This window comes from Manis pentadactyla, chromosome 14 (genome assembly GCF_030020395.1).
Source record: "Manis pentadactyla isolate mManPen7 chromosome 14, mManPen7.hap1, whole genome shotgun sequence".
NCBI classification, from domain to species: Eukaryota; Metazoa; Chordata; class Mammalia; order Pholidota; family Manidae; genus Manis; species Manis pentadactyla.
Genome location: NC_080032.1, coordinates 32,840,548 through 32,867,400, shown reverse-complemented (window position 1 = coordinate 32,867,400; position 26,853 = coordinate 32,840,548). Strand labels below are relative to the sequence as shown.

The 26,853-nt window shown below is 50.1% G+C and overlaps 1 protein-coding gene across 4 annotated transcripts in view; it reads right to left on the bottom strand.

The window, feature by feature from the left end:
• Window positions 1-3,273: 3,273 nt before the first annotated feature.
• TRANK1 (tetratricopeptide repeat and ankyrin repeat containing 1) overlaps window positions 3,274-26,853 on the bottom strand; it is a 94,806-nt gene continuing 71,226 nt past the window's right edge. For all 4 annotated transcript variants that reach the window (XM_036921568.2, XM_036921567.2, XM_036921570.2 and 1 more), the window contains 8 exons: window positions 26,340-26,496; window positions 23,692-23,780; window positions 20,115-20,218; window positions 19,885-20,017; window positions 12,497-12,642; window positions 6,726-9,775; window positions 5,798-5,896; window positions 3,274-4,757 (listed from right to left, as the gene is read on the bottom strand). In XM_036921568.2, coding sequence (XP_036777463.2) covers window positions 4,657-4,757; window positions 5,798-5,896; window positions 6,726-9,775; window positions 12,497-12,642; window positions 19,885-20,017; window positions 20,115-20,218; window positions 23,692-23,780; window positions 26,340-26,496 — 3,879 coding nt within the window. In that variant the 3' untranslated portion in view covers window positions 3,274-4,656. The remainder of the gene's footprint in view (window positions 4,758-5,797; window positions 5,897-6,725; window positions 9,776-12,496; window positions 12,643-19,884; window positions 20,018-20,114; window positions 20,219-23,691; window positions 23,781-26,339; window positions 26,497-26,853) is intronic.

The window sequence follows — 26,853 nt, the reverse complement described above, 5'->3', positions numbered from 1 at the left end:
TTTCCTGATGCACTGGGTCCAAGGGGTAGCCAAGGGTAGCTGTTTGGGGAGAAGGGAGGATGGACCTGTAATGAGCTTGGATGTATGGCTCAAACATCCAACGACCTGCAGGGGGTCCCTTTGTGGTGCAGGATGAGGCAGTGAGTGGGAGGAGAGGCCTGGGGGAAGGGGTGTCTCTTATACTCTTACCCAGACTCCACTACTGCGAGGGGCAGCCCTGCTCTGAGGTGACAGCAGCAGTCTTGGCAGCCCTTGTCCCAGCAGAACCAGGATTCCAGGCGCTGAGGGAAAGACCCCAGAGCACTGGTCAGAGGAACACCAGCAGGTTGCCCTCTGCTGCTGGGGAGGCCTCACAGGGCCAGCCAGAGGTCAGGGTCTGGAGGGGAGGTGGCCAAGTGACAAAGGCAGGCTTCCAGGACTGTGTTCTAGGATTCCTCAGGGTCCTAGGGGGAGGGCACTGGGATCCCCACCAGACCAGGGAAACAGGAGGAAGAAACCCTTTCTGCTCACCTCAGGCAAACCCCTCGCTTTACACTCGGGACTCAGTGATTTGTCGCTGTAGGAATCAGAGGTCGGAGATGCACATGCCCAACAGTGCCTGACGGCCGTGCAGTAGGCGAACCACCCCAACAGCCAGCGGCTGTGAGTGATGATGCCTTCTACTCCTCAGCTGATTTGGGCAGATCTCAGAGGGTGGTGCTGCCTCACTGGCATCATCCTGAGTCACTGACTCAGCCTCTGTGAGCAGAAGCCTGGGCCGAAACACCAAAGCAGGCATCACCCACTTGAATGGTGGCTCCTCCCCAAGGCTTCTCCACCTGGCCAGCTCGGGCTTCTTCACAGCACGGTGGTCTCAGGGCAGTAGAACCCAAGGAAAAGCAGAAGCTGCCAGACCTCTTAAAGGCCAGACCAGGATGGGCATGTCACTTCTGCTGCAATCTGTGTAGTCCTGAGGGTGGGGACACACACGCAGGGATGGGGAGGACTAGAGAGTGGCCATCTCTGAAGGTGACCGACCATGGCGCTCAGCTCCTTCTTCAGCTGTGAATGTGTGGCCTTCTCTCCGCAGGCTCTCTCTCCCCACCTTTTCCTTTAGGATCCCTTGGTTCTGGGCTGAGGCAGGGTCAGGAGATGTCAGGACCGGTGGGGACCTGCACTCACCCTCATTGAAATGCATGGGAGGTGGGGAAACTGCAGGGCCTGGACCAGATGCCCCAGGGCTCCTAGCTTGCCAAGCTCAGCTCAGCAGAAGGGAAGTGGCCCAGCGACTTGGACAGCCCACCAGCCTGGACAGGGAGTGTGTCAGTAGTGGCTACAATGAACTGAGGGGAAGGGGGCCTTCCTCGTTCTACCAACACCACTCAGGCCTCCTAAGACTTCAGAGACTCCAGGGAAGCAGACGGTCCCCCAGTAAGGACGTGGGCTGAATTTCCCACCAAACAGGGCTTGGAGTAGGATATGAATTAAACTAAATTTGAATTAAAGCTGTACATTTCTTGTACAGCTGAGACGCATGTACTGCACAGACAGAAGCACATGTGTGTTAGTGGAAGGAGAGGAGGGCACAGCCTTGAGCTGCCCACCCCGCCCCAGCAGGCCTCCAGGGATTCAGACAGCATTCAGAATGGTTAACGCTGGCTGCAGAGAGTGGGGAATCAATGTCGGAGGTGGTTAGGAAGACAGTGGACTCTACATGATGGGTTTTTAGGTGAACTGGCCCTGAAAAGTCATCTTCCTGACTGGGGAGATAGACAGAAGGTATGTATGTGCTTATCCAAAAGCTGGATACACCGGGCTGCAGAAGGCGAGCTGGGGCTGTGACCACACAGAGCGCCTGGGGAGGGGCAGGTGAATGCTGCAGTCTGCCGGCTGCCATCTTACCTGCGTACCAGGCTGGCCCCAGGCTGGCCCCAGGCTGGTGTGTCTGGGAACTTGAGTTGCAGGAGGGTTCCTGCCATTTGCAGTGTCCAAACTGTGCAAACAATGTGGTTTATACTCAACACCTGCTTTCCTTCTGAAACCGTGGGACTTTGGTATGTGCTGGCAGCAGACACACACATGACCAGCCCCCAGTATCACCCTTGAGGCTGTCTCTCCACTAAGTTTTCTCACTGGCAACATTTCCCATGCGCAGTCACACTTGTTGCTGGGGAATGAAACAGGTACCGTGTGACTGACCAGGAGGACCCTTGGAAGCCAGCAGCTGGTATTCCCCAGACTGTGCCCATGACCTCTTCCCTCTGAGATGGTGCTTGGCACACTTTTGCTGTAATCAATCAGAGCCAAGTTACAACTGTATCTGCATCCTGTGAGCCCTGAGGGTGGTCTTGGGGACCCCTGGCATACATACGCATCCTGGACTCCCAGGCAAGGCCCTGCTACAAGCCTGGGCTCAGGACCCAGTCATCCCTGGGTACCGCTGAGGTCACCCTCCTCCCCACTCCACTCCCACACTCCAAAGGCCCCTGTGAGCCAGGGAGAGGGAGTTTCAGGCGGTTCTCTCCAGGCAGTTGTATCAGTGCTGACCCGGAAGGTATCAGGATCTTCTGTCCCAGTTAGGAGCCTCCTGAGCTTGGCACATAGGGTCGGAGGACACTTGGTTCTGTAAAACTTAGGAGTTCTGTTCGCCCGACACAAGCACTGAGGTCACAGAGACAAGACTGAGGCTGTTCAAACCCATGGCAACCACTTCAGAACAAGTCTGTGTCGGGCTAGAAAGGACCTTGAGAACACATAATTCCTCAGGAGGGGTGGCGCAGCCTGGCTGGGCTAGCACATGCTGCCGCCTCCCGCTGTGGACACAGTTCTGTCACCGCTGTTCCCAGTCTACATCCCTCTCCCACAGATCATGAGTCCCCATGGGTGCCACATGTAGCATTTAGACACCCAGTGTTGAGCGGACCTGACTCAGCCGGCTACACGCTCATGAGGGCAGGATAAGGACTGACCCCAGGTGTCCTGCCTCCCAGGCTATGTTCTTATCAGGGGGCAGTGCCGTTAAATGGCACTGACAACTCCTCAAAGTCACACCCTGCATGCAGGAGCATCAGAGGGAAAGAGTCTGCACAGGCAGGCCCTCAAGGGACCCTGCCACCAGGGCAAGCCCCAGGCTTTTTGCCCCTATTTCTCTGCTCCCGGATGTCGTGACTTGAGAAGGTGCAGAAGCTTCTGCCCTGATCAGCATCAACCAGCTGACCAGAAAGAACCAGCTCCGAGACCCACCCTTCGTTCTCTGAGTGGAGGTTGGAAATAAAACAAATGGACAGCTCCATGTAAGAGAAATGAGTTAACTTTATAGAAACATAATACAAGATTTGATTGTTTTTTTTTCTCTTATTTTCTTTTGGGGAGTGAAATTTATAAAAAAACATCTGGAATAAAAATTAGAAACATAACCTAATAAAAAGTAGAAACATAAACATTTCAAGGAAAAAGAGTCATTTGGAAAGACAACAAAGAGAAAACAGCACGCAGCAGAGAGCAGCATCAGGAGGGAGCAGCGCGGGGAGTTCTGCCAAGATGACCAAACGGGCAAAGGACCGACGCCGGGAGCCGGACCTCTGCACCAGGCCGAGCTGAGCAGCGGGCAAGGGGTGGGCAGTGAGGCCTTCCTGGATGGGCCTTCCTGGTGGCTACTGGCTCAGTGGGGCTGGGGGTAAGCAGTGGACTCCTGCAAACAGGCCCACATCCCCTCCTCTTAAAGGGCCAACCAGGCCTAGGGCAGTGATTCACAGCCAAGTCCCATGGACTGGCACTGTAAGGCTGCCTTCCTCCTCCACTCTCTGTCCCTGACCTGCAGGTCACTCTCCCACTGTGGTGTGCTCAGTGGAGAAACTTCTCAGAATGTCAGCCTAAGCAGGGATGGCAAACATGCCAGGGAGAACAGGAAAACAAGGCCTGTAGGGCTACTTGCAAACCCTCTTTGGAATGTGTGCATCACAGCCAAGGCAGCGTTAGGACGACCTCAGAGCGGTGGGCCGGGACCCCCGCAACACCCCCCGGCCCTCCTTTCCTGCGGAACTCTTATATGCTAGGTGTCTAACCGTGACCACATAGGTAGAACAGAAAGGCCACAAAATATGGGGAGTTGGGAAGAGATGTCACAGAGAGAAATGGCTGATATGTAACAGGAGGAAAGTTGCTACAAGTAGGCTCAGAGGTGACCACGGTGTGGCCTGGGGTCAGAGGGCAGTGGCATGGCCTCGTGGACCCTGGGCACACACAGCTCATGTTCTTTTGGTGTTGCAGCCACGTGAAAGGGGGTCAAGGAATCTGTAGAGGGATTTCCCACCAGAACAGCGGCAACTCTTGAGGTGAGGCCTGTCCGCTGCTATTGACTCATCGGGATGTCATGAGCCGCAGCACAGCAGGCTTCCGGGCGAGGAGTCCACGGCTGCCTTCAGCTGAGAGGGCTCTCATCTGAGCAAGTCCCAGGGAGAACTAGTGCTCCCCCCTTCAGCGTGGGCAGCACAGGAGGCCCCTGCAGGTGAGGGAGCACCGGACCCCAAGGCCCCAGGGCAGGAAGAGAAGCAAGGGGCCGCTAGACCCCCTGGTCCTCAGGCTCACCTGCACCCTTTTCCCTTCTGCCCCAGCACTCAGAACTCTAAGCCAGGACAGAAGGTGCTGCAGGCGCAGGAGGCGGCAGCTGTGTGGACCTTAGCATCTCCTCTGCTTTCCACCTTTCCGCCAGCGCCTGATGGGACGGAGCTCCCCAAAGTCTTCAGCTTCGTGTTGGTAATCATCTTCCTGGACGACTCCTGTTTGAAAAGAAAAAGAAAAAAAAAAAAAAACAGAAACAAGGTGGACAAGGTGGAGAATGGTGATTTTTCTCACTCCACTGTAAAATGCAACATCCAAGCCTAGTGTCTCGTGATCATTGCTTTAAATTAAAGGGAAAAAGCCTGTGTCAAAGCCAAAGCAAACACCCTTATCGGGAACGAGGCTCTTTGACAGGCTGCTCCCTCTGGCCTTGCGTCAGAAGCCCTTTAAACGGAAGAATCAAACCAAACCTAACTTGGCTGCAGGCGTGACTTGGTATACCAGCTATCCTCCTCTGAAGCAACCACAAAATTCACAGCCCAGCAGGGACTGTATTCTGAAGATTTCTTCTTGGCACAGACACTTGTGCCAAGTCCCTTTAAGTTCTCCCTGCTCTGGGGTCTGGATTTTCTAGTAGCATCTGGATAAGAGGGACCCAGAAAGGACAATTTGGGTCAGGTGCGATGCTCAGAGCTAGAAGAGGTCCAGCCACGGTGGGTGGCAGGTGGGGTGGGCAAGAGGGAGGCCTCGCACACCGCATGGAACCGGGTGAGACAACTCTGACAGAGGACCGGACTCATTCTGCTGAAGCCCGTGACCCCCTGTAGGGGGCATGCGCACCCCCATGTTTGTGTCTGTCTTATTCACAAATTTGCTGTTTCATATCCCCACATCCCAAACAGTGCTGATACACACTAGAGAGTCAATAAATATTCACTGACTCATGTGAATGGCTGACACCGGCAAATATACTTAGCAAGAGACGGCTACACAACACCTTGTCTCTCCTCAGGTGTCATCGTGTAGAGCATGAGTGGTGACTGAACATCTAATGGCTCACGAGTGGCAAGAGGTTTTTGAAAAAGCAACTGAGGTGAGCCCAGAATAACGTCCTCGAGGTCAGAGGGGGAGCTCAGCTGCTTTGCTGCCTATCATCTGATGCTCAGAGTGAGTGCCCATGACAGACTGGCCTGCAGGTCAGCCGAACCCAGAATCCCGACGAGACCCAGGGCATTGCCCTGGATAAAGGACTCCTTACCTTCCTCCTTCAAGCGGAGTTCCATTTGCATCAGCCACTCCCGTGCAGTCCTGACAGACGGGATCAGAACGCTGACCAGCCGAGCCATCACCTCCTCAGCTGTGGGAACCAAGGAGCAAGGGCTTTGAGTGCAGGGGCTGCGGGACAGACCACAGCCCTGGAGCCAAAGCCCCCACCTGCCAAGAGCATGTCCACATTTCCCCACAGGGGAAGGACCCACAGCCACCATCTGCCACCAGGAGGACCAGCTGCAGTGAGATGCTAGCCTGGCGCCACCGCTGTGTGACTGTAGAGACTGCCCACAGCAAATCTTTCAAGGAAGCCTTTGTTCAAAATGTCGTTGTTCCTTAAGCTGGTGTATCTGAATTATAGAATGATTTTTAAATATGCCATGGGACTGATTTTATATGTAATATAACTTCCATGCAGTGTTGCTAAGAAGTGGCTAATAAGGAAGGCAGAGGAAATTGAATTCAAAGACCAGAGAGGAATTCTCGTGATGAAGGGCTCACACTGGGTACGGTGGAAGGATCCTCCTAAAAGGAAGGAAACAGCTGTGTGCCTCTAGGTCTCAGTCGAGGGTCTGCACAGAGTATGCTCAAGGAATGATGGTGGAACAATGAACAAAAGCTAAGCATTTCCTCAGGACTTTAAGCACTGTCCCTAGCTCTTCACCACAGAATTAGTTAGCAAGCTCTTGTCTTGTCTGTAGTGCCAGGGGAGACCATCCTGGCCCAAGATAATCACAAAGTCCTAACTGGGGTCCAAACCACAGGGTATTGCTCTAATTTGAGGGCACACATGCCTCATTCATGTTTCTGCTAATGCCAAGTTCCACCAACCCCAGTCAGACATGGCCACAGTGGACTTAACTCTGACATGCATTCACAGAGACCAGGCCCTACCCCCACTTCTGAGGGCCCCTTACCACCAGCCCAGGCCTTCCGCCGGTAGAGGTCCTCCACCATATCCAAAACCTTCTTGATGTTCTCCTGGACCTTCCTCTGCAGCATGTGGCTGTGCTCTTTGGAGCCCAGGTGGCTGCAGACCCACATGCTCTGCTCCAGGTCCTGCACCACCAGCTTGCCTTCATCAATGGCCGGGTCCACTGTCTCCCGGAAAAACTCAGAGTATTTCTGGTAGGCCATCTGCTGCCTCTGGTGGCCCTCCAGAAGGACGTGATGCTCGTAGGACATGCTGCTCCAATCTGGACCTCTCCTGTCTTCCTGCCCAGCCCCAGACAGTGCCACCACCTTGGAAGCTGACCCCTCAAATGCTTCAGAGGGGCCAAAATAGCTTTCGGGAGCGCGGGTGAACTTCACGCCACACAGGTCGCACTGGGTCCTGTCCACATCAGCCCTTTTGAAACTCCCGGCTGCAGGCTCCCTGTTCTCCTCCCTGCAGCACTCCGTCGGGGCGCCCACCCTTCTCCTCCAGCTGATGCAGAGGGACACCACCAGGCATGCTCTCCTCAGCTTGCGCTGGATGGACGCCTTCCACTGCTTCTGGGAGAGAATGGTGGTGAGGAGGTAGTCTCGCTCTTCTAATGCCAGCTCATCTGCCTCGTCCTGGCCACACTCACACTCTGGTTCAGCAAGGTCCTTCATGGGGTCCACACAGAGCAGGCGGTTTAGTCTGACCTCCTCGTGGTAGAGGCCGTGGATCACAGTCCCCGAGGTATGCCCACTGTCCCACTGCCAGGAGCAGTCCATCAGGTACTCCCCGTCCCGCTCAAAGAGCAGGTCCTGCAGCACCTCAGCCACGGACTTGGCATTGACTGCCACCAGCACGTGCCTCACTGCTCTCAGGAGCCTCTCAGGCACCTGGCCTGGGAAGTCCGTGCTCATCAGCTGGAGCCTGGCCTCCATCTCCTGGAAGTGGCAGGACAGGAGAGGCCGGCAGTGTGGCCGCAGGACCGCCTGGGCATTCACCAGCATCACCAAGCACAGCACCAGTGCCCGTTCCGCCTCCCCGGAGACCACGCAGTCTATCTCAGCAAAGGCGTCCAGCAGGACATTGAAGTGCGCGTTCTCGTAGCCGCAGAGCACCTTGACCAGGTAGGAGAGGTGGAACCGGAAGTCCTGAATGGCTCTTGTCACATCCCTGGGCTTGTATTCCTGAATGATGGAGAACACATCCCGGGGCTCCCTGTCCTTCCTGCTGAACAGGAACTCCCAGTAGTGCAAGAGCGCGAGGTAGCTCTTGGGGAGGCACAGGACGGTGTTCTTGGAGAGGCGGGCCAGGACCGCCCCGCAGTGGATGAACTGGAACTCCAGCAGGGCCACCGTGTTTCCAATGCCAGGGATGAGCGGCTCTTGGCACCGCCTGACAAGGACATTCATGAACCGGAAAAAGAGCCTCTTGCAGTTTTCTGGGTTCCTGTACACATAGAACTGGTCCATGCAGTTCTCCAGCAGCCGGATGAAGCACAGGTGGGTCTTGTCGGCACTCTGCTCATCCTTGTTGGGCACCAGCATGCCAAATTTCCCTTCCACTCCTTTCTTCCTGCTGCCTCTCCCCGGCCCCCTTTCCTCTCTTTCCGACTGGAGAGCTTTGCGTTCCCTGTTGTAGCTGTCCTCCTCCTTGTGCAGCAGCTTCTCAAACTCCGCTGGGTAGTTGGAAGAGAGAAGGAAAGCCTGCATGGCCCTCAGCCACAGGTCTGTAGACTCCCGGCGGTTTCGTGCGCTTTCTTTTTGGAACAGAAAATGGATGTACTCTTTCAGAGCAAACCTGTAAGACCGGAAGGCTCTGCCACCTGGTTTGAGGATTTCTTTGCATGCCATGGCGTTTTCCGACAACACCCTCTGATGAAAATGTTTAGGGAAGAGGACATTCAGGAAGGATTTGCAGAGGCTATATGTGTCTGTAGACAAAATATAATCAATTTCTTCAAGTTCTTTAGCTAAGATTTTAGGGAAGACTTTTTTGGCTTCCAAAAGCAACCCATTGATCGCCACCAGGTGCAGTTTGGACTGAACCAAACACTTGGCCTCACAACGCCGCAGGGGCCTGTGGAAAGCTTCACAGTTTCCATCCTCACATTTTAAGCCTACGATGACCCTGGCGCAGACGCCCGGGTAGGTCTTCCCAAGCAGGCTCTGTGTGATCTGACACAGCCTGTTCAAAAGGTGCTTGTTCAGGGCTAGTTTCACATGGTCAGTCGTTATCAAGAAGTTCTCTTTTGTTTTCTTCTCTCTCAAGTTCAGATTCAGATCAATGATTATTCTTAATATGGGCCCAGGGTCATTCTGAGCAATCTGGCAATACTTGGCATCCATCTGAGAAATCCCAAAAACCTCAAAGCAAGACTTGACCATCTCCTTCTCCGCATTGTTGGTCACTTTCTTGAGGGCCCTGACCAGATCGAGGAGCAGCTCCAAGCCTGCCGGGGCCAGGGCCAGCACCCTCTCCGGCCCGGTCTCACAGTGGCCGGTGGCTGCGTAGAGTGCTTCCACCACTCCAGCCGCGTGGTTGAGGGATTCAAACTTGAGGAAGGCCTCCTTGAGCTTCTGAAAGTCTCTCAGGAGTACCCCCTGCAGGAAGTGGGCCTCGGCAATGCCAGAAAGCTGGTTGGTTTGACAGCAGAGATCAAGGGCTTCTCTCAGAATGGCCTTGGTACGCTCTGCATCAGAGCCCCTGGCCACATTGAGGCGGGCAGCCCCCAACAGACACGAGGCCTGGAAGTCCTTGTCGGCAGTGAGCCTGGCAGCCTCCAAGAGGCAGCCGTGTTGCTTCATCAGCAAGGCAGCCTCTTCCCTCCGACCTTCCCTGTTCAGCAGGTCTGCAGCTTCTGCTAGCCGCTTCCGAGACTTGAGGAACACCAGCTGGTCTTCCGTGTCCAGCTTTGAGAGGACAGCCATCATCTCCTTGATCTTATTTGCACTAAGGTACTTCGCTGCAGCTTCCAAGTAAAACTGACTGGCAGAATAGGAGAGCTTGGATATGGGAAGGGTTTTGGTCCTTAGCATTTCTTCGTACCTGCAATAAGAGACAGCACAGATGTCACCTTATTACCACCCCATAGAAAGTTTCCTCCAGAATACAATATAAAATTCCCACAAGTACATTTGCAAAAGTAAATTGCAAAAGAGGATCTAAACTTATTCCGCATATTTATTTGTAAACGCTTCATCTGCCACTGGTAGCATTCTTTATTTTCTAAGGGAACCAAGAATTAGTTGGCTTCACTAATGAAATATGGTGGAGTTGCAACCTGAGCAAGTGACAGTTCAGTTCAAAAGTCAATCTGAAGGGCAAAAAGTCTGCATATCCTTGACAAAAAAAAAAATTCCTCAAACGTTTGTAAAAGCTTGATGATGGTTTAGATATACAGCCCTGTTCAGTCTGCAGTGTGATTAACAAGGAAGGTTGCTGATGGAAATGGCCCAAACACCAGCAATAACACTGGCCTTCCTCTTGTGACCCAACCTGTGACTTCTCTCTTTTGTCAGATATGCATGAGACTTAGTTAGTGTGAGACTAATAAGCTCTGCAGGGCTCCCTTTCATTCTGCTCATCTAAGTCTGTACCTCCCACACTACCAATTTTGAAGGCACTGGAATAGCCCAATAAAACATGTTTACTTTTGAACCTTCACAGAACAACATACATTTCCTCATAACCAGAGAAGTGCCCAGGGACCTTATGATGCCCTAGGGTTATCCTACGAACATCAGACTTGACTTCCCAGTACAGCATGAAAGGGTGGAAATAAGGGTGATGGGAATATACTTCTCATGTGAGCACTGGCTGATGGAGCAGGGAGTATTTTGAGCAAGTTGAAGGAACTATCCAGGTATTTTTTTTTAATCTCAAATGCCCTCAATGCAGTTTGAGTCAGGCCAGTTAGTGACTGAATTCTACATCTAGGATGCATGGCGTTCAAACAACACTCCGATAAATTAGTGGGAGGCTAATTTAATTAATACTCAGATTAATACTCAGACTATACTTGGATCTCAACTAAACACAGCATTAAAAACTCTCATTATATACCTCAGTAAAGCTGAAAAAAATAAGTAATTAGAGACCAAAAATAATGTTTCTGGAGATGATCTATGATTACTCAATGCTTTTCTGGAAAAGTGAGAAGGTTAAATAAATAATGGAAAGCATTATAAAAACCAACTCTTAGCCTGTTTTGTCATATCAGCAGGCTAAGAATACCAGTTCCCCACAAGGGAACTGGCCTGGGTGACTCACATGCCACTGCACAGCATCCTGATAGCTGGGCAGCCAGTAAAGGGCACGGCTGACACTCTGTTATGGACTGATAGTTCGTGTCCCCTAAAACTCATATGTTGAGACCCCAGCCCCCAGGTGGTTATATTTGAAGACAGGACCTCTAGGGAAGTAATTATGGTTAAATAAGGTCGTAGGGGTGGAGCTCTGATCCAATAGGATCAGTATCCTTATAAGAAGAGACCCTAGAGACTCGGGCATCCCGCACCCACCCCTGGCCGCTGACTCTCCCAATTCTCTCTTTCCAAGTGGAAGCACCAAGGAAAGGCCGCATGAGGACACAGTGGGAAGGCAGCCATCTGCGAGCCCAGAGGAGGGCCCTCGCCAGCTCCTAACTGGCTGGAGCCCTGACCCTGCCCTCTCAGCCTCTGAGACCGTGAGGAAATAAACTGCTATGTTTAAGCCACCCAGTCTATGGCATTTTGCTATTGCAACCCTAGCTGGCTGATGCACACCTATTGTGTACATCACATGCACAAGGGCACCAAAGGCCTCAATAAAGGAAGATCCTTGATTACCATCCATGGCACTGAATACCTGCTTTCCCATTCCCCCATGCCCCCACCAAAAAATCCCTCAATTTATTTATCTAGATGCTGGTTACAGAAGGGTATTTACTTTGTGACTATTATGTGCATATTTCTTGAATATATGTTTTATTTTAATAAAAGCTAACTTAAACATAAAAATTTAAATTTGAATATCTGGGTAAATTATTTTGATTTGATCACATGTATAATTTGGTAGAAAGCAAAGAAAAATCTAGAAGCAGTCCGTAGCCTACTTTTCCAGGAGCTGAGTGTGGACTCAGACCCTGCTGAGCAGCCATGAGGGAGAGAGGACTCTAATCCCAGCTGTCTCAGGCCATCAGGAGGCTCTCCAGGGGCCTCAGCCATATGCTGTTTCTAAACACCCTATCAACCACTATCTCCACTTCACACTTGGAATATGAACTGGACTAATGGCTCCAGGAGGCACTCCTGGGTCATGTATGAAACATGTGTGTCCTACAACTGAGGGCATGTGCACATATATATCATTCACGTATGTGTGAGTGCATGGCCGAGATGATAAAGCAAACCCTGACTTGCCCACCAGTGCTCTCACCTTTGTCCCTCCCCACATCAGCAGGGAAAACTGATCAGAATCATCATTAGGCACAAAATCACCATGCATGTTGTATAACATGCGAAATACACCCTTCATCCTCTTCTGCCCCTTCCCCTCACAACACTGTTCAAAGCTTGTGAAGAGAGTGAAAAATGCAAAATCCTGTTCTCAAGGACCTCTTGACCCAGCACTGAGGCCACCACTCAAGTGGAAGGAGGGCAATGTGGCCAGGCCGCTTCAGAAGAGCAGGGTAATGGCACCCATGGCAGGCTGCCTCCAGGGTGCAGCAGGCAGGAGGGAGGGGAGGAGCACAGAGGGAAGGGAGAGGGAGAGAATAAAACCACCTACTTTTCCACTGCAATAGCAGCTTCTTCAAAAAGCTCCTCTTGGCAGTACATTTTAAGGGCTAAATCAAATTCCTGAATCTGCTCAAAGCATCGGAAAGCATCTTTGTAGCACTGGCTTCGCTTATAGAAATAGGCAGCATCTCTTATCTAGGACAGAGTAAATTTTGCTCTTAGATTATTCATAACATAACTTTTTATCTTAAAAAATAAACCAACAGCATGAATAATAATATGTCTGCTATTTTTTAGAACCCAGTTTAAAACACTAAAACATAGGTAATATTAAGAAAACTAAATTCTTCATAGAAAGAAAAATAGAACTAAATCCCAATTTCACACCATACACAAATTTCAGCTCCAGGTGGGTTAAAGCTATTGGAGGAAAACACATGAAAGTATCTTCACCACCCTGAGGTAAAGAAAGTTTTCAACAACACATAAAGCATACAAACTTCAGGGGTGAACCCAGTGGATTTGATGACATCAAAACTGTTCAATGAGAGAGAGAACCAAGATGGCGGCATGAGTAGAGCAGCAGAAATCCCCTCCCAAAACCATATATATTTTTGAAAATACAACAAATACAACTATTCCTACAAGAGACACCAGAAGACACAGGACAACATCCAGACCACATCCACACCTGCGAGAACCCAGCGCCTGGCAAAGGGGGTAAGATACAAGCCCCGGCCCCGCGGGAGCCGAGCGCCCCTCCCCCCAGCTCCCGGTGGGAGAAGAGCAGGCAGAGCGGGAGGGAGACGGAGCCCAGGACTGCTAAATACCCAGCCCCAGCCATCCGCACTGGAGCACAGACAGTGCATGCGTGGGGTGCTGGATACTAGGGAAACAGGGCAGTAAGACCTGTGAGTGGGTCCCCGCAGCCAGCACCCCAGGGACAAAGAAAAGCGAGTGCTTTTTGAAAGTCTTAAAGGGACAGGGACCCCACCACTGGACAGAAGTGTTTCAGGACACTTAGCCCAGCAGCTGGGAATCCCAGGGAACTCCAGGTGTCCTAACCCTCTGCACAGCAGCACAACTCGGAGGCCCCTCACGGCGATAAACAGCCTCCTGGCCGTTTCCCCTCCAAAGCAGCTCTGCCATATTGGAGAAGCAGCCTGAGGTTGGCCACGCCCACAGCAACCCCTGAGCTCCACAGCAGCCGAGCAAGAATTAGAAACCCCGTCTGCATACAGCTACCCAGCACAAGCCGCTAGGGGTCGCTGTTCTCCCAGGAGAGGAAGGCCACAAACCAGCAGGAAGGGACTTTCTCTTAGCCAACACATGCACCAGCTCCCCACAAATACCTCTATTGCCATGAAAAGACAGAAGAATTTGATACAGACCAAGATCACAGAGGCAAACCCTGAGAAGGAGATAAACCTAACCAATCTCCATGAAAAAGAATTAAAAATAAAGCTCATAACCATGCTGATGGAGCTGCAGAGAAATATGCAAGAGCTAAGGGATGATGTCCGGAAGGAGATTACAGAAGTGAAACAATCTCTGGAAGGATTTATAAGCAGAATGGATAAGATGCAAGAGGCCATTAATGGAATAGAAACCAGAGAACAGGAACCCATAAAAGCTGACACAGAGAGAGATAAAAGGATCTCCAGGAATGAAATAATATTAAGAGAACTGTGTGACCAATCCAAAAGGAACAATATCTGCATTATAGGGGTACCAGAAGAAGAAGAGAGAGAAAAAGGGATAGAAAGTGTGTTTGAAGAAATAATAGCTGAAAACTTCCTCAAACTGGGGAAGGAAATAATCGATCAGACCACAGAAGTGCACACAACCCCCAACAGGAAGGACCCAAGGAGGACAACACCAAGACACATAATAATTAAAATGACAAAGATCAAGGACAAGGACAGAGTTTTAAAGGCAGCTAGAGAGAGAGGAAAAAGGTCACCTACAAAGGAAAACCCATCAGGCTATCATCAGACTTCTCAACAGAAACATTACAGGCCAGAAGAGAATGGCATGATATATTTAATGCAATGAAAGAGAAGGGCCTTGAACCAAGAATACTGTATCCAGCACGATTAAAATTTAAATTTGAAGGAGGGATTAAACAATTCCCAGACAAGCAAAAGTTGAGGGAATTTGCCTCCCACAAACCACAACTACAGGGTATTTTAGAGGGACTGCTCTAGATGGGAGCACTCCTAAGACTAAATAGATGTCACCAGAGAAAATAAAATCACAACAAAGAAAGCAGACCAACCAAATACTAACTAAAGGCAAAAAATAAAACCAACTACCCACAAAAGCAGTTAAAGGAAACACAAAAGAGCACAGAATATAACAACCAACATATAAAGAATGGAGGAGGAGGAGGAATAAGAAGGGAGAAAAATAAAGAATCACCAGACAGTGTTTACAATAGCTCAATAAGCGAGTTAAGTTAGACAGTAAGATACTAAGGAAGATAACCTTGAACCTTTGGTAACCACGAATCTAAAGCCAGCAATGGCAATAAGTGCATATCTTTCAATAATCACCCTAAATATAAATGGACTGAATGTACCAATCAAAAGATACAGAGTAATAGAATGGATAAAAAAGCAAGACCCATCTCTATGCTGCTTACAAGAGACTCACCTCAAACCCAAAGACATGCACAGACTAAAAGCCAAGGGATGGAAAAAGATATTTCATGCAAACAACAGGGAGAAAAAAAGCAGGTGTTGCAGTACTAGTATAAGACAAAATAGACTTCAAAACAAAGAAAGTAACAAAAGATAAAGAGGGACATTACATACTGATAAAGGGCTCAGTCCAACAAGAGGATATAACCATTATAAATATATATGCACCCAACATAGGAGCACCAACATATGTGAAACAAATACTAACAGAACTAAAGGAGGAAAGAGAATGCAATGCATTCATTTTAGGAGAGTTCAACACACCACTCACTCCAAAGGATAGATCCACCAGACAGAAAATACATAAGGACACAGAGGCACTGAACAACACACTTGAACAGATGGACCTAATAGACATCTATAGAACTCTACATCCAAAAGCCACTATTTACAATAGCCAAGAAATGGAAGCAACCTAAGTGTCCATCAGTAGATGAATGGATAAAAAAGATGTGGTACATAAACACAATGGAATATTATTCAGCCATAAGAAGAAAACAAATCCTACCATTTGCAACAACATGGATGGAGCTGGAGGGTATAAATAAGCCAGGCAGAGAAAGACAAACACCAAATGATTTCACTCATATGTGGAGTATAGGAACAAAGAAGGACTGAAGGAACAAAACAGCGGCAGAATCACAGAACCTAAGAATGGACTAACAGATACCAAAGGGAAAGGGACTGGGGAGAATGGGAGGGAAGGGAGGGATAAGGAAGGGGAAAAAGAAAGGGGGTATTACGATTAGCATGTATAATGTGGGGGGGGCATGGGGAGGGCTGTACAACACAGAGAAGACAAGTAGTGACTCTACAGCATCTTACTACACTGATGGGCAGTACTGTAATGGGGTTTGTGGGGGGGACTTGGTGAAGGGGGAACTCTAGTAAACATAATGTTCTTCATGTAATTGTAGATTAATGACAACAAAATTAAAAAGTAAAAAAATAAAACAATAAACAAACTGTTCAATGAAGAGCATGTGAGATAGCATTGATGGAGAGAAAACGACCATTGACACCTAGACCAGAACCATCAAATAGACCTGTCTGTGAAGACAGATACCCCCTCTCTTTGCTGGCCACTTGCTGGCCACTATGGTAGCCACTAGCCACGAGTGAACAGTGAGCACATGAATGTGAACAGTGGCAACCGAGGAACTCAATTTTTCATTTCATTTCATTTTCATTAATTTCAGCTTAAATTGCCACATGCGGCTAGTGGCTGCCATACTAGACTGGACAGGTCTAGAACATAGAACAGTTTCCTACAACCACATGAAAAAGACTTTTCTGAAAACACAACAGAAATCTGGCATGGGTCACAACCAGGCAGGGTGCAGTGGGGGAAAACTGAACCACTAAGAAGTAAATGCAGACGCTCAACAAGAGAAATGCCGGTAAAACCAGAGTGAAATGCACCCCATGAGGTTTTCAAAAATTAGAAAATCAGAACCCACTGAACATCATCAAGAATGTGGGGCACAAGGGAGCCTCTGGCACAAAGTGAAATTGAGACTATGAGAGCCCACTCCCAGCATTCCTCAGGCCTGGGAGCAGACGCACTGTGCTTATGGAACTATGTGTCTGCTCACCACTGGGAAAATGGGAAGTCAAAGGCAGTGGGTGCCCATTCTGGAATACTATCCATGATCAGACACCTGGCCAGACCTTAACACTAGAGCAGGTGGTGAGAAAAGGAAAACCAGAACAGATGTCATTTAGATAAGCTTGAAATAGAAACATATGGAAAATACTGTTCTTTATTCTCAATTATGCATGTCTGTGGGGACACATGTTAAATGCTTTGGGGTAACTAATGTCACAGACTGCCAGGTTCTGCACAATTTGTTCCTGCCACCTCCTCTTGCTCATTTTACCGTTTCTACCCCACTTGCTGTGCTCTGGCCAAACCGGCTTCCTTGCAGTTCTTCCAACTCGCCTGCACACTCCCACCCGTGGGGCTTTTCCCTGCAAGAATCCTTGGCCTGAGATGCCCTCCACCAGGTGTTCCCACAGTCTCTGCTTAGCAGTCAGCAATCTGACTGCCTGCTACCTCAAACAGCAACACACAACGCCCTCTCTCCCCTCACCTGGCCCCTTCACTGCCGACATCTTGTGTACTTATCTACCATCTCTCTAGACGCGCTTATCTACCATCTCTCTCCCACACTGGAGGAAAGCTCTGCAAGGCAGAGGCCCTGCTCTGTGGCTGCTGAGCACCCAGCATGCCTGGCACACAGTGGGCACACATTTCTCTGTTGACTGTTTAATTTCATGATTCTCCATGCTTCACCTGAGGCCTAAAGAGAAAACAAAATCAAAATGAAACATGACAGAATACATATGCCAGGCATGCTAATAAATCTTAGCTAGGTTTTATTAAATAGACAAGCTACACAAGGTGCCGAAGTATAAACAAGATTCAGGTGTAAGGTTCTCGTATGCCCAGAGACCTCACAGACCAGGGAGCTCCCAGAGCCATCTCGGCCACAGCAGTAACCCCATAACCAGGACATCTAATACCCTTCTTCTTTTCCTCTTTTCAACTATGCTGTTTACTCAGAAGAAAAATCCCTGAGTGTGAGTGAGGCCATGGAAGGCACCAAGTGTGAGCCCAACTGGAGAAAGAAGATGGGGCTGACTCTACTCAGCAGCTCCCGCTCAGGCCCACTCGGCTCCCTGAAGAGGCCTCCAACTACCACCCAGAGCGAGAGCCTCGAGAGGTTTCCAGGGAAACCAGTGCAGCTGTCTGGGGAGATGCAGGGAGCTGATGAGGCAGAGGCAGCCCTGAAGGGAAGTCTTACACTCCCGTGGCCCCCTCAAACCGTGTGTTCCCACGGGTAGCACACATGTGGGAGCTGGGAACAGACAGGCGATTTGGCCTAAGGGTTTTGACAAAGGCTGCTGCCAAGCTGGTTGATTTGAATCATGCCGATTGTTTGGTGGGATGGCCACAAGAGGTCTGATGCTGGCTGGGGGCTGAACACCCTTCCCGGGAGAAGCCTCAACAAAGAAAGGGACCAGACCCTAGCCAGGGTGGGGCCTGCAGATGCTAGAATGTACTGGGTGAGAGAAGGCAGAGAAAGCTGCCACCTGCAGCCAAGCAGAAGGAAGGAGGGAAGGCTGTGCCCCCAGGGGCAGGTGGCCTCCACACTGAAGGAACTGAAGTCCTGGAGAAGGGACATGCACTGTACTTAGGGCCCCCTGGTTCCCTGCGCCACCCACTTTCAGAGGCAAGCTTGGCAGCCTGCGGGGTGGACAAGGGGAGTAAACTGGGAGGAGGTCACAGCAGGCACTGGCAGGCCCACAGAGGAAAGCAATAGGCCTGGGCCTGTTCCCTGGAGTTGTCACTGCTTAGGGTCCAAGCTGCGGTGACATTGGGGATTGGTGGGGGGGAAGCTAAGGAACATGGAAAGTTCAGGAATCTTAGGACCCAAATTTCTACCCATGCTGAAATCCCTATTCCATCCCCATCTCCCACATCCTAACAAATCACATCCCATAATAAACTTGGGGCAGGACAGGCAGCTTTGAGAAAGCCTTATCTTCTTTGACAATGACTTGGGGCCACACTTGAGACTCCCCAGGAGGTACCCCCACACCAGCCAAGGCCCAGGATGCTCTGAGGATCAAGGGGCTACTACACTTCATGCAGAGACACAGAAACCCACCTCCCCACACCGGAGGGTCATAAAGCCCTGTACCGGGGGGTGCAGCCGCCACAGTGGGCGCTCCAGGGCACAGCTTCTCAAACTGCCTGCCATGAGGGGCCAGCTGGGTTTACACCACCAGATGGCCCAGTCCATCTCAACTGATACACTGAAAATGAACCACATAATGGACAGCATGGTGACTACTGTTAACAACACTGTATCGAATATTTGAAGTAGATCTTAAGTTCTCATAACCAGAGGAAAAAATTGTGTAGTTCTGTGTGGTGATGGGTGTTAACTAAACTTCCTGTGGGAATCATCTTGCAATATATAAATATACCAAATCATCTTGTTGTATGTCAATTATAGCTCAGTTAAAAAGAACCTCTAAGAAGATCGTCACCACTTGGATATCACAGAATGCCAAATGGCTATATACATCTCTGACTGCTGACTCGCATCTTCCAAGCTAACCTTGCTGCAAACACCAGTCATGGCCCGTCAGCATGCTGTCCACTCTGAGTAGCTGTGCTCTAGTCTAGCAGCTCTGTCCCAGGGAGCTCTCTGCAGTGACAGAAATGTCTGTAACCACGAGCACTTGAAATGTGCCAGTGAGACTAGGAGCTGAATTTTTAATTGTATTACATTTTAATTAACTTAAATTTTAAATAAAATAGCCACAAGCGGCTTGTGGCTGCCAAATTGGTTGTGCAGATGTAGAGCAATTACTGAGTGAGAACACAGAAAAACCACCATGTACGTGCCAGGCCCTCTGCACAGGCAGAATCCAGACTGAACACAGGGAGAAGGCAGGCAGGAATATTCCCAAGCCCATCTTCCCTTTGACTCAAACATCAGGCCTTCCACTGGCCGGTGTCGAGGCTCAACCACTCACACAGATGTGGACACACACTTGTCTTTGGAGCGGCCTAACCACTGGCGAGGAAGACAAACCAGGGCTCCCCTGCTGGAGCCAAGCCCCTTCCTGACGCAGGTGGAGGTGGGCCACCACCACCCCCACCCCAGCTGCTCAAGGGAAGCCCTGTTCTCCCATGAGCAGCCCCAGGCAGAGGCCCTACCTGCCCCAGCCTCTCGCACAGCTGGGCAGAGAGATGGAACTCCTTGGCGTAGCTCAGACACTTAAGGGACAGTTGTGGCTCATTGCACTCCAAATAGGTCTTAGCCAGTTCCAAGTACTGCACCTGCTTTTCCCTGGGAGGAGGGAAGAAAACAGACTTCCGTGGATTGTTGGCCACACACCAATGCACATAAGCTGTCGATCTCATTGGATGATGCCAGGGACTCTTACTTGGGGCTGACTTTCTTCGATTTCATGTTCAGGGCAGTGTTGTGGGCCAACGCCAGTTTCTCCTTCTCAAATGCACCTCCTTTTTGGTAACACTTGGCTGCAACCTGGAATAGACAAAAGGTTTCGATCCCAGCAAGGTAATGGAGGTGATGTGCATTCTGTGTCTGCACTGACAAAGGGTGGAGTCCAAGGCCAGCCCAGTTGGAGAAGGGGGAACAGGAAGGTGCTGGTAAGCAGGAGGAAATGGCCCCAGAGGATAATGCCCAACAGGATTGCCAGCTAACACTTCACACTCCAAGGTTCCTTTCAGAAGCACCCAGAAGCAACAGAAAAGGCAAATACAGCTCACCCCTGCTTGAAAGTTTGTGTGATGTCACTCAGCTTTTAGGCAAGACCTACGTTAGTCCCTGTTTCCCTAACTAAAAGAAATCCAGAGAGGATTTTCCCTTTCATGAAGGAAGGAGAGAAGTGAGAATAGAGCTCAGCGTCTGCTCTGCAGCAGCCCTTACAGAAGCAGCGGCCACCCCGAGCCTCAAGGGGCCCCCCCATGCCCTCCTGGGAACCACACTCAGCAGCTCAGCATCAAGATGCTCCAACTGTATCTATGAGCCTCTGGGCTTTATCTCGACTTATTTTGTGCATCTGATAGCAAGATGTGTCCTAAGATATCCAAATGGCGAAGGAAGGTTATTTTGGGGCTCTGGGAATGCTCAAAACTTTTTTCCACATAAATTAAGGGTAATTGCTTCTTCACTTTACACCATTTTGGCTTACAGAAGGTTTTGTAGAATATTGCTTTCAGATAGCAGGGGAACCTTACATATTTTTACAGGTCACCATAGTAATGACCTCTTTTCATCTTTCAACAGCCACGTGTGAGAGCTTTCCTCTCTCTCGCTGTACACAGCAGCAACCTTAGGCCAAGACCTGCAGCAATTGGCCGAAGTCACCTGGGGACTTTTCTTTAGTTAGTGACTAAACCACTAACTGGCCATGTTGCTGGAGCACCTACTGAGGGTAGAAATGGGGTAGAGATGGTACCAACACATTCTAAAGATGACTGACCAGACCCGTGGCCATGCAGATCTGTGTCAGCCAAATAACAAGAGGGCAGACAAGTATCCCGGGGGAGCTGCCTGCACCCTCATGCCTGCCAGCGGAGGTCTGCTTTTCTAAAGCCGGAATGCTAACACCGTGCTTCAAAGCACAGGCTACCGGGCAAAAGTTCACATGCACTCCAGCTTGTGGGCAAGGGAAGGACTCAGCGGCAATTGCTGAAAAGTGGACAGGACAGCATCTCCCCCTCAGGCTCTTTGCTCCAGCCTCCCCAAGTCCCATTGGCCTCCTTTCATTCCCATGACCTGTGCCACACTGCTTCCCACCACAAAGCCTTCGTACACACTGTTCCCTCTGACTGAAATGCTCTTCCAGCCCTTCTCTGCCTGGTTAATTTCATTCATCCTATAGATCTCAGCTCAAGGCTCCCACTCAAAGCAGCCTCCCAGGCCAGGCCTGGCAGTTCTGGGGGCAGCTGGTCTGTGACATTGTCCGCAGCTGGAACCACACACTTATTTAGGCTGTCATTCACCATCATCTCCCCAAGACCCAAACACAATGCTTGGCCCATAACTCAACAGGAATTTGCTGAATGATTGAGTCTCAAGCAGTTTCCATTTGTACGGTGGTTCTAAACCATGCACAGATAGGCAGCCAGAGCTCAGTGACCACCGGAGTCCGGGAGCCCTCCCACAGAGTCAGAGCAAGTCAGGCAGAGGGGCTTTTAATAACACTCTCACCTGCGCCAGCTCCCCTGAGATTTTAGACTCGAGCATATTCCAAGGGCACTTTTAAAGGGAAGAAGCTTAGGAAAGCCAAGGGCAACATGTATGGGTAACACCAACAGTGTTCTGATGGAAAAGGTGGAGACCTTATACAGTTTCCCAGTTTCATATCCACGCCTGCTGCCCATTTATTCCCTCCTTCCCTCCTCACCCCTCTCCAAACACAGAACCCTTGGTTTTACAACAGCCAAGTGTTCAGTATTTCTTTCCAATTGTAGCAAGGACAGGCAGGGAATAAAGTTGTGAGACTCTGTCAGCTAAATGCTCCAAAGTTACAGACCCGATTTCCAGACACACCCCAACACAAAGCCGTGCAAATTCTGTTTTCTCACCCCTTACAATGGAGGGCAAGGGTGGCCACAGTCCTTTACCCCTGCCTGTATCTGTCCACTCCCCTTTATAGTATATTCTGTGGCTTCTCCTACTGACAGTGCTGCCTGTCTCCCCTCCTTCAGATCTGGGCTATGACTTGCTTAGGCCAACAGAATGCAACAGAATTAACTCTAGGCCAGCTTGAGGCCTCGGGTGCTTGTGCCACTCTTTGATCCTGCTCAGGCATCCTGCAAACAGGCCCAGGCCACCTGCTGGAGGATGAAGGACATGTGATTCATACAAGAAACGCTTGTACCCCATCATCCAAGCCAAGAGGCAGCCAGGAGGCAACCTAAAAGTAGACTCGGCAGCTGAGTTCAGACCAGAAGAAGCACTACACTGAACTCTCCTTCTCCCTTTCTGGCCTAATGGCAGAACTGGCCTCCCAGGAGGGGCTGAAACTGCCAGGCGGGACTGCTCTGTCTGACTCCCTGCAGCCAGGCATGGGCATGCGACCTAGCACTGACCAGTGAGGTGCAGGAAGTCCACTGGGGATGTCATGATAAATAAAGGCCCATGAGAAGAAAGTGCCTGTACTTCATTCATGCCTGGGGGGGCTGCTGCTGAGGGAATGGGGGCCTGGCGCTGCTGCAGCCGTTATGCAGTCATGAGGGGACACCTCCCACTAGCTGCAGATGGCACAGCAGAGACAGGATGAGATGCCTGTGCCGACTTTGGTGAGCTAAAGGCATTTGTGACCTTCAGGTGAAGACATTACCCCTGCATCATGGGAAACCCACATGCCACACTGCCTCACCCGAGGCCTCCAGATGTGGGGGGATGCCCACTGGGGGAGGCATGGAGCTCTTCAGGTGACTTCACTATTTTGAGAGGACTGACAATTATCACTCCCAGAAGGAGACTCCTCAGGCTCCAGAGGGCTTGTGGCTGGACATCAGTCAGTCTGCATGGTTTGGAGGAAAAGCTTAACCCTGCTCATCAGAGTCAGACGGGCAGGCAAGTCCATGTCTGATCAACTTGGAAAACAAACAAGGGGACCAATTTGTTACTACTTTAAAATGCAGTATGAGGACAGCAAAAGCTTTTAAGCTTTGAGCACAGCAGGGGAAGAAAAGAAACAGGAGGATGCCTTGGTGGGGCAGAGGCTGGGCCCTCCGTGTTCCTACCAACAGGTACATGTGGGCTGTCGGCCAAAATGAGGGGCTGTCCCGCTTGCACTGGGCAAGGGACAGGAGGGGAGCTGTCCCCATCAAGGGTGACCTGAAGTTTCTGAAGCAGTGGCACAAACACTACAACTCTCACCCTAACCCTATGACAAGTGCCGTGGTGGGAGACCTGCCCGGCAGGTGGGAGGAGGCCATGGCCTCCAAGGGCCTCAGCCCCGCTCCGGGTCCAGACCTCACCTTCCAGCACTGGTGCTTGGCGTAGTATTCCCCTTGAGCAATCCACTCCTCAGGGGTTGAGGTCTTCACAAACATGCTGTCGTCAAACTCTAAAATGAGAAAAAGAAGTGGGCTTGCCTGCCTCTCTGGGCATTCATTCGCTTAAACCTGCGGCCATGGGCTGCATTTCGCACCCCCTCCTCCATGAAAATGCATGTGTTGAAGCCCTCACTCCAGTGCTTTAGAAGGTGACATCCTCGGGGATGGGGCCTTTGAAGAGGAGATTAAGTTAAAATGAGGCTGTTAGTGCCTAATCCAAGCTGACTGGTGTCCTAATAAGAAGAGATGGACACACACATAGAGACATCAGTGGCTGGCACAGAGGACAGGCATCCACAAAAAGGAGAGAGGCCTCAGGAGAAACAACTCTGCTGACACCATGACCTTGGACTCCTTGCCTCCGGAACTAGGGGGAGTATTTCTGTTGTGTGAACCACTCAGTCTGTGTTTTATTATGGAAGCCCTAGCATATGGCTACACCTGTGTTGTCTTTCCATATTCATTTCAGACAGATGTTAGCCAGGCTGTGGTGGGCTTTGGAAGAAGGAGAGCCTTAGACTTCGGTCCACTTTCCTTCCTATGACCGTGAATTAGAAGACAGAGAGCAAGTAATTCCTCCTTGAAAATCCAAAGCCATGTAGCTCTCAGCAAACTCTCGTCCAGGGGCTTTAGCAAGGAAGGCAGTAGGGTTTTACAAAATTTTACAGTACTTCCCAAAGTACAGACTATGCCCTCCTCGCAGTCAGCTGTCGGCACGCTGCCATCGGCGGACACAGTCCTGCAGTCCTGCTGTTGGTCCCTTCTGTTACCCACCTAGCCTGCTGGGGGCTGCCACCCCCTGCTATGGCCCCCTGAGCACCACCAGCAGTGGGCAACACTTCGGCGGTTCTCAGCCACAGCTCCACAAAGCACAGGAAAGACAGTGAATATCGGGATGGCGCTGCCACCCAATCTCTGCTGCAGGGATCAGAGACACCCAGGCCAGTGGATAGCAACTGGGGCAGCAAGGCAGGCAGGCCAGCTGTGTTGACAGGGCACAAAACATACATTAAGCCTTGCAGGCTAACCCTGCCTTGCCAGACATCTGCCATGCCCTGCAACGCTGTGTGCGAAGCAAAGGGGACTCTGTGTCATCTTGCTTGGACTCCATGTGCACTGTTTGTGCTCTGTGACATTTTATTCCCACAGCAAAGCCCCATGGACTGTCTGCATAGGGCCATGCACTTTGCCCACTCCATGTGGAAGAACCCCGAATTGAATGGCCACCATGCCCATCTCGAGCTCCCTTGTACAGTAGGTCCAAATGTTCCTACAGACTTCCCATGTGCAACTTACACTATTAAGACTGTACTTTTCATTGTTTTCTGAATGCTACCAAGATATAAAATAAACTTGACATCTTTTTTCCCCTTGAATTTTAAATTAAAGAAAATGACTTGTCTTAATGATCCCTTATAATGGGTCCCAGAATATATTTGGAGAATAAAAGGACTGTGAGCTGCAAAGCAGATCAGGAACAACCGTGGGGGGCAGGCCAAGCCACTCGCTTCCCTTTTCATTGAGGAGGTGCAGGCCCAGGGAGAGAAGGTGACCTGCCAAGGTCATGGCCACACAGGTGGAGAGTCCTTAATGAGAAGCCAGTTCTTAACGCCATGACTGACTCTCATTACACCACAACATTCAAGACCCAGGAACAGAACACCTAGTCCCAGTCCCCAGCAGAGCCACTGGCTGTGACCAGAAATGGCCTCCATAAAGTTGGCTGCAAAGTGCTCAGGAATCCAGCAGCCCTCTGTGCAGTAGCCGAGCCCAGCCCCATCGCCTCTCCTTAGAGAAATTAACCGTGGCCTGGGGAGCCAGTAGAGCAGCCAACCTACAAGAGAGACAGCAATTTTCTTCTTTCTGAAGGGCTATTTCTCTCCTAGTTATCCTACCAGGAGATCTCTGCTCCATTTTTTAAAATTAGCTAGCCCTTGTAAACTATGAAAACAATACATGATAATGGTCTGGAGTTTTTTAAACATTTCAAACATCACAGAAAAGTATAAAAGTAAACAGCAAAAGTTGTCGTATCTACTTAACACACCCCACCCCACCAGAGAAGCCACTGGAACCAGAAGAGCCACTACAAACAGTTTTACATTGGTGGAGCATCTAAGGAGGTGTTTTTAGTCTCTTATAATTACCAAGAGGCCTGTGTCGAGCCCTTTTGTACATGGACCTTTGAGATTTTATGCAAAAATATCTCTAGGATGAATTCCTAGAAGTGGAATTACTGGGTCAAAGATATATGCATTCTTTATGCGGACAGACATTGCCAATCAGCTGTGCAAAGCCCATAGTAATTTGTATTCTCCCAACAGAGCCTATTTCCTCTAATTCTTGCCCATGACCCCACTTTGAAAGGACGAATAAGACATCTTCCCAGAAGGAGTCAACCTGCTCAATCCCATTATAACCATACTCGCCCACACACTTTGGCAATAAATGCAAACTCTCATTCTTCAGAAGATTGTGAAAAGAAAATGCTTGCAAAAAACTATCCCCTTTACACCATAAGAACAGTTGCTTTTCTATACAACAGCCAGGCTACGTTAATGAGATCCTACCTTTATTTTCATCTGTCTTCACAACCTGGACAAGACTTCTTCTGATGAAATATTTGAAAGCAGGAGCCCGCCTCTCCGGGTTCTCATCAAAGATCCAGAGGTTAACCCGAGCCCGGGTGATGGCCGTATACAGCTGCTTCAGCTCTCCGTTGAGGAGCTAAGATGGGATTAAGCACAGAGGCTTCTAACTAGAGCTACGATGTGACAAGTTTCAGTGGCCTCCCCCGATTTTGGAGGAATAAAGAAAGTAAGTTTTAGAGAAGGACAGCACAGATGTGAGCAGGACTCGAGGAACTCACTGCAGCCAGGGCACAAGTAGGCGAAGATCTAACAAGCAAGTATCCTTGCCAGAACCTTTAACTTTCCCCCAACTGCCTAAGAGAATTTAAATACAGGACCCACTCCAGGAAGGGAGCCATCACCACATATAACACAGTGTAAGATGCTCCAGGGGTGGTGGACAGGCAGGAGCTCTGCAAAGCCTGTTAAACTCCCTCTCCCTGCTCCCTTGCTT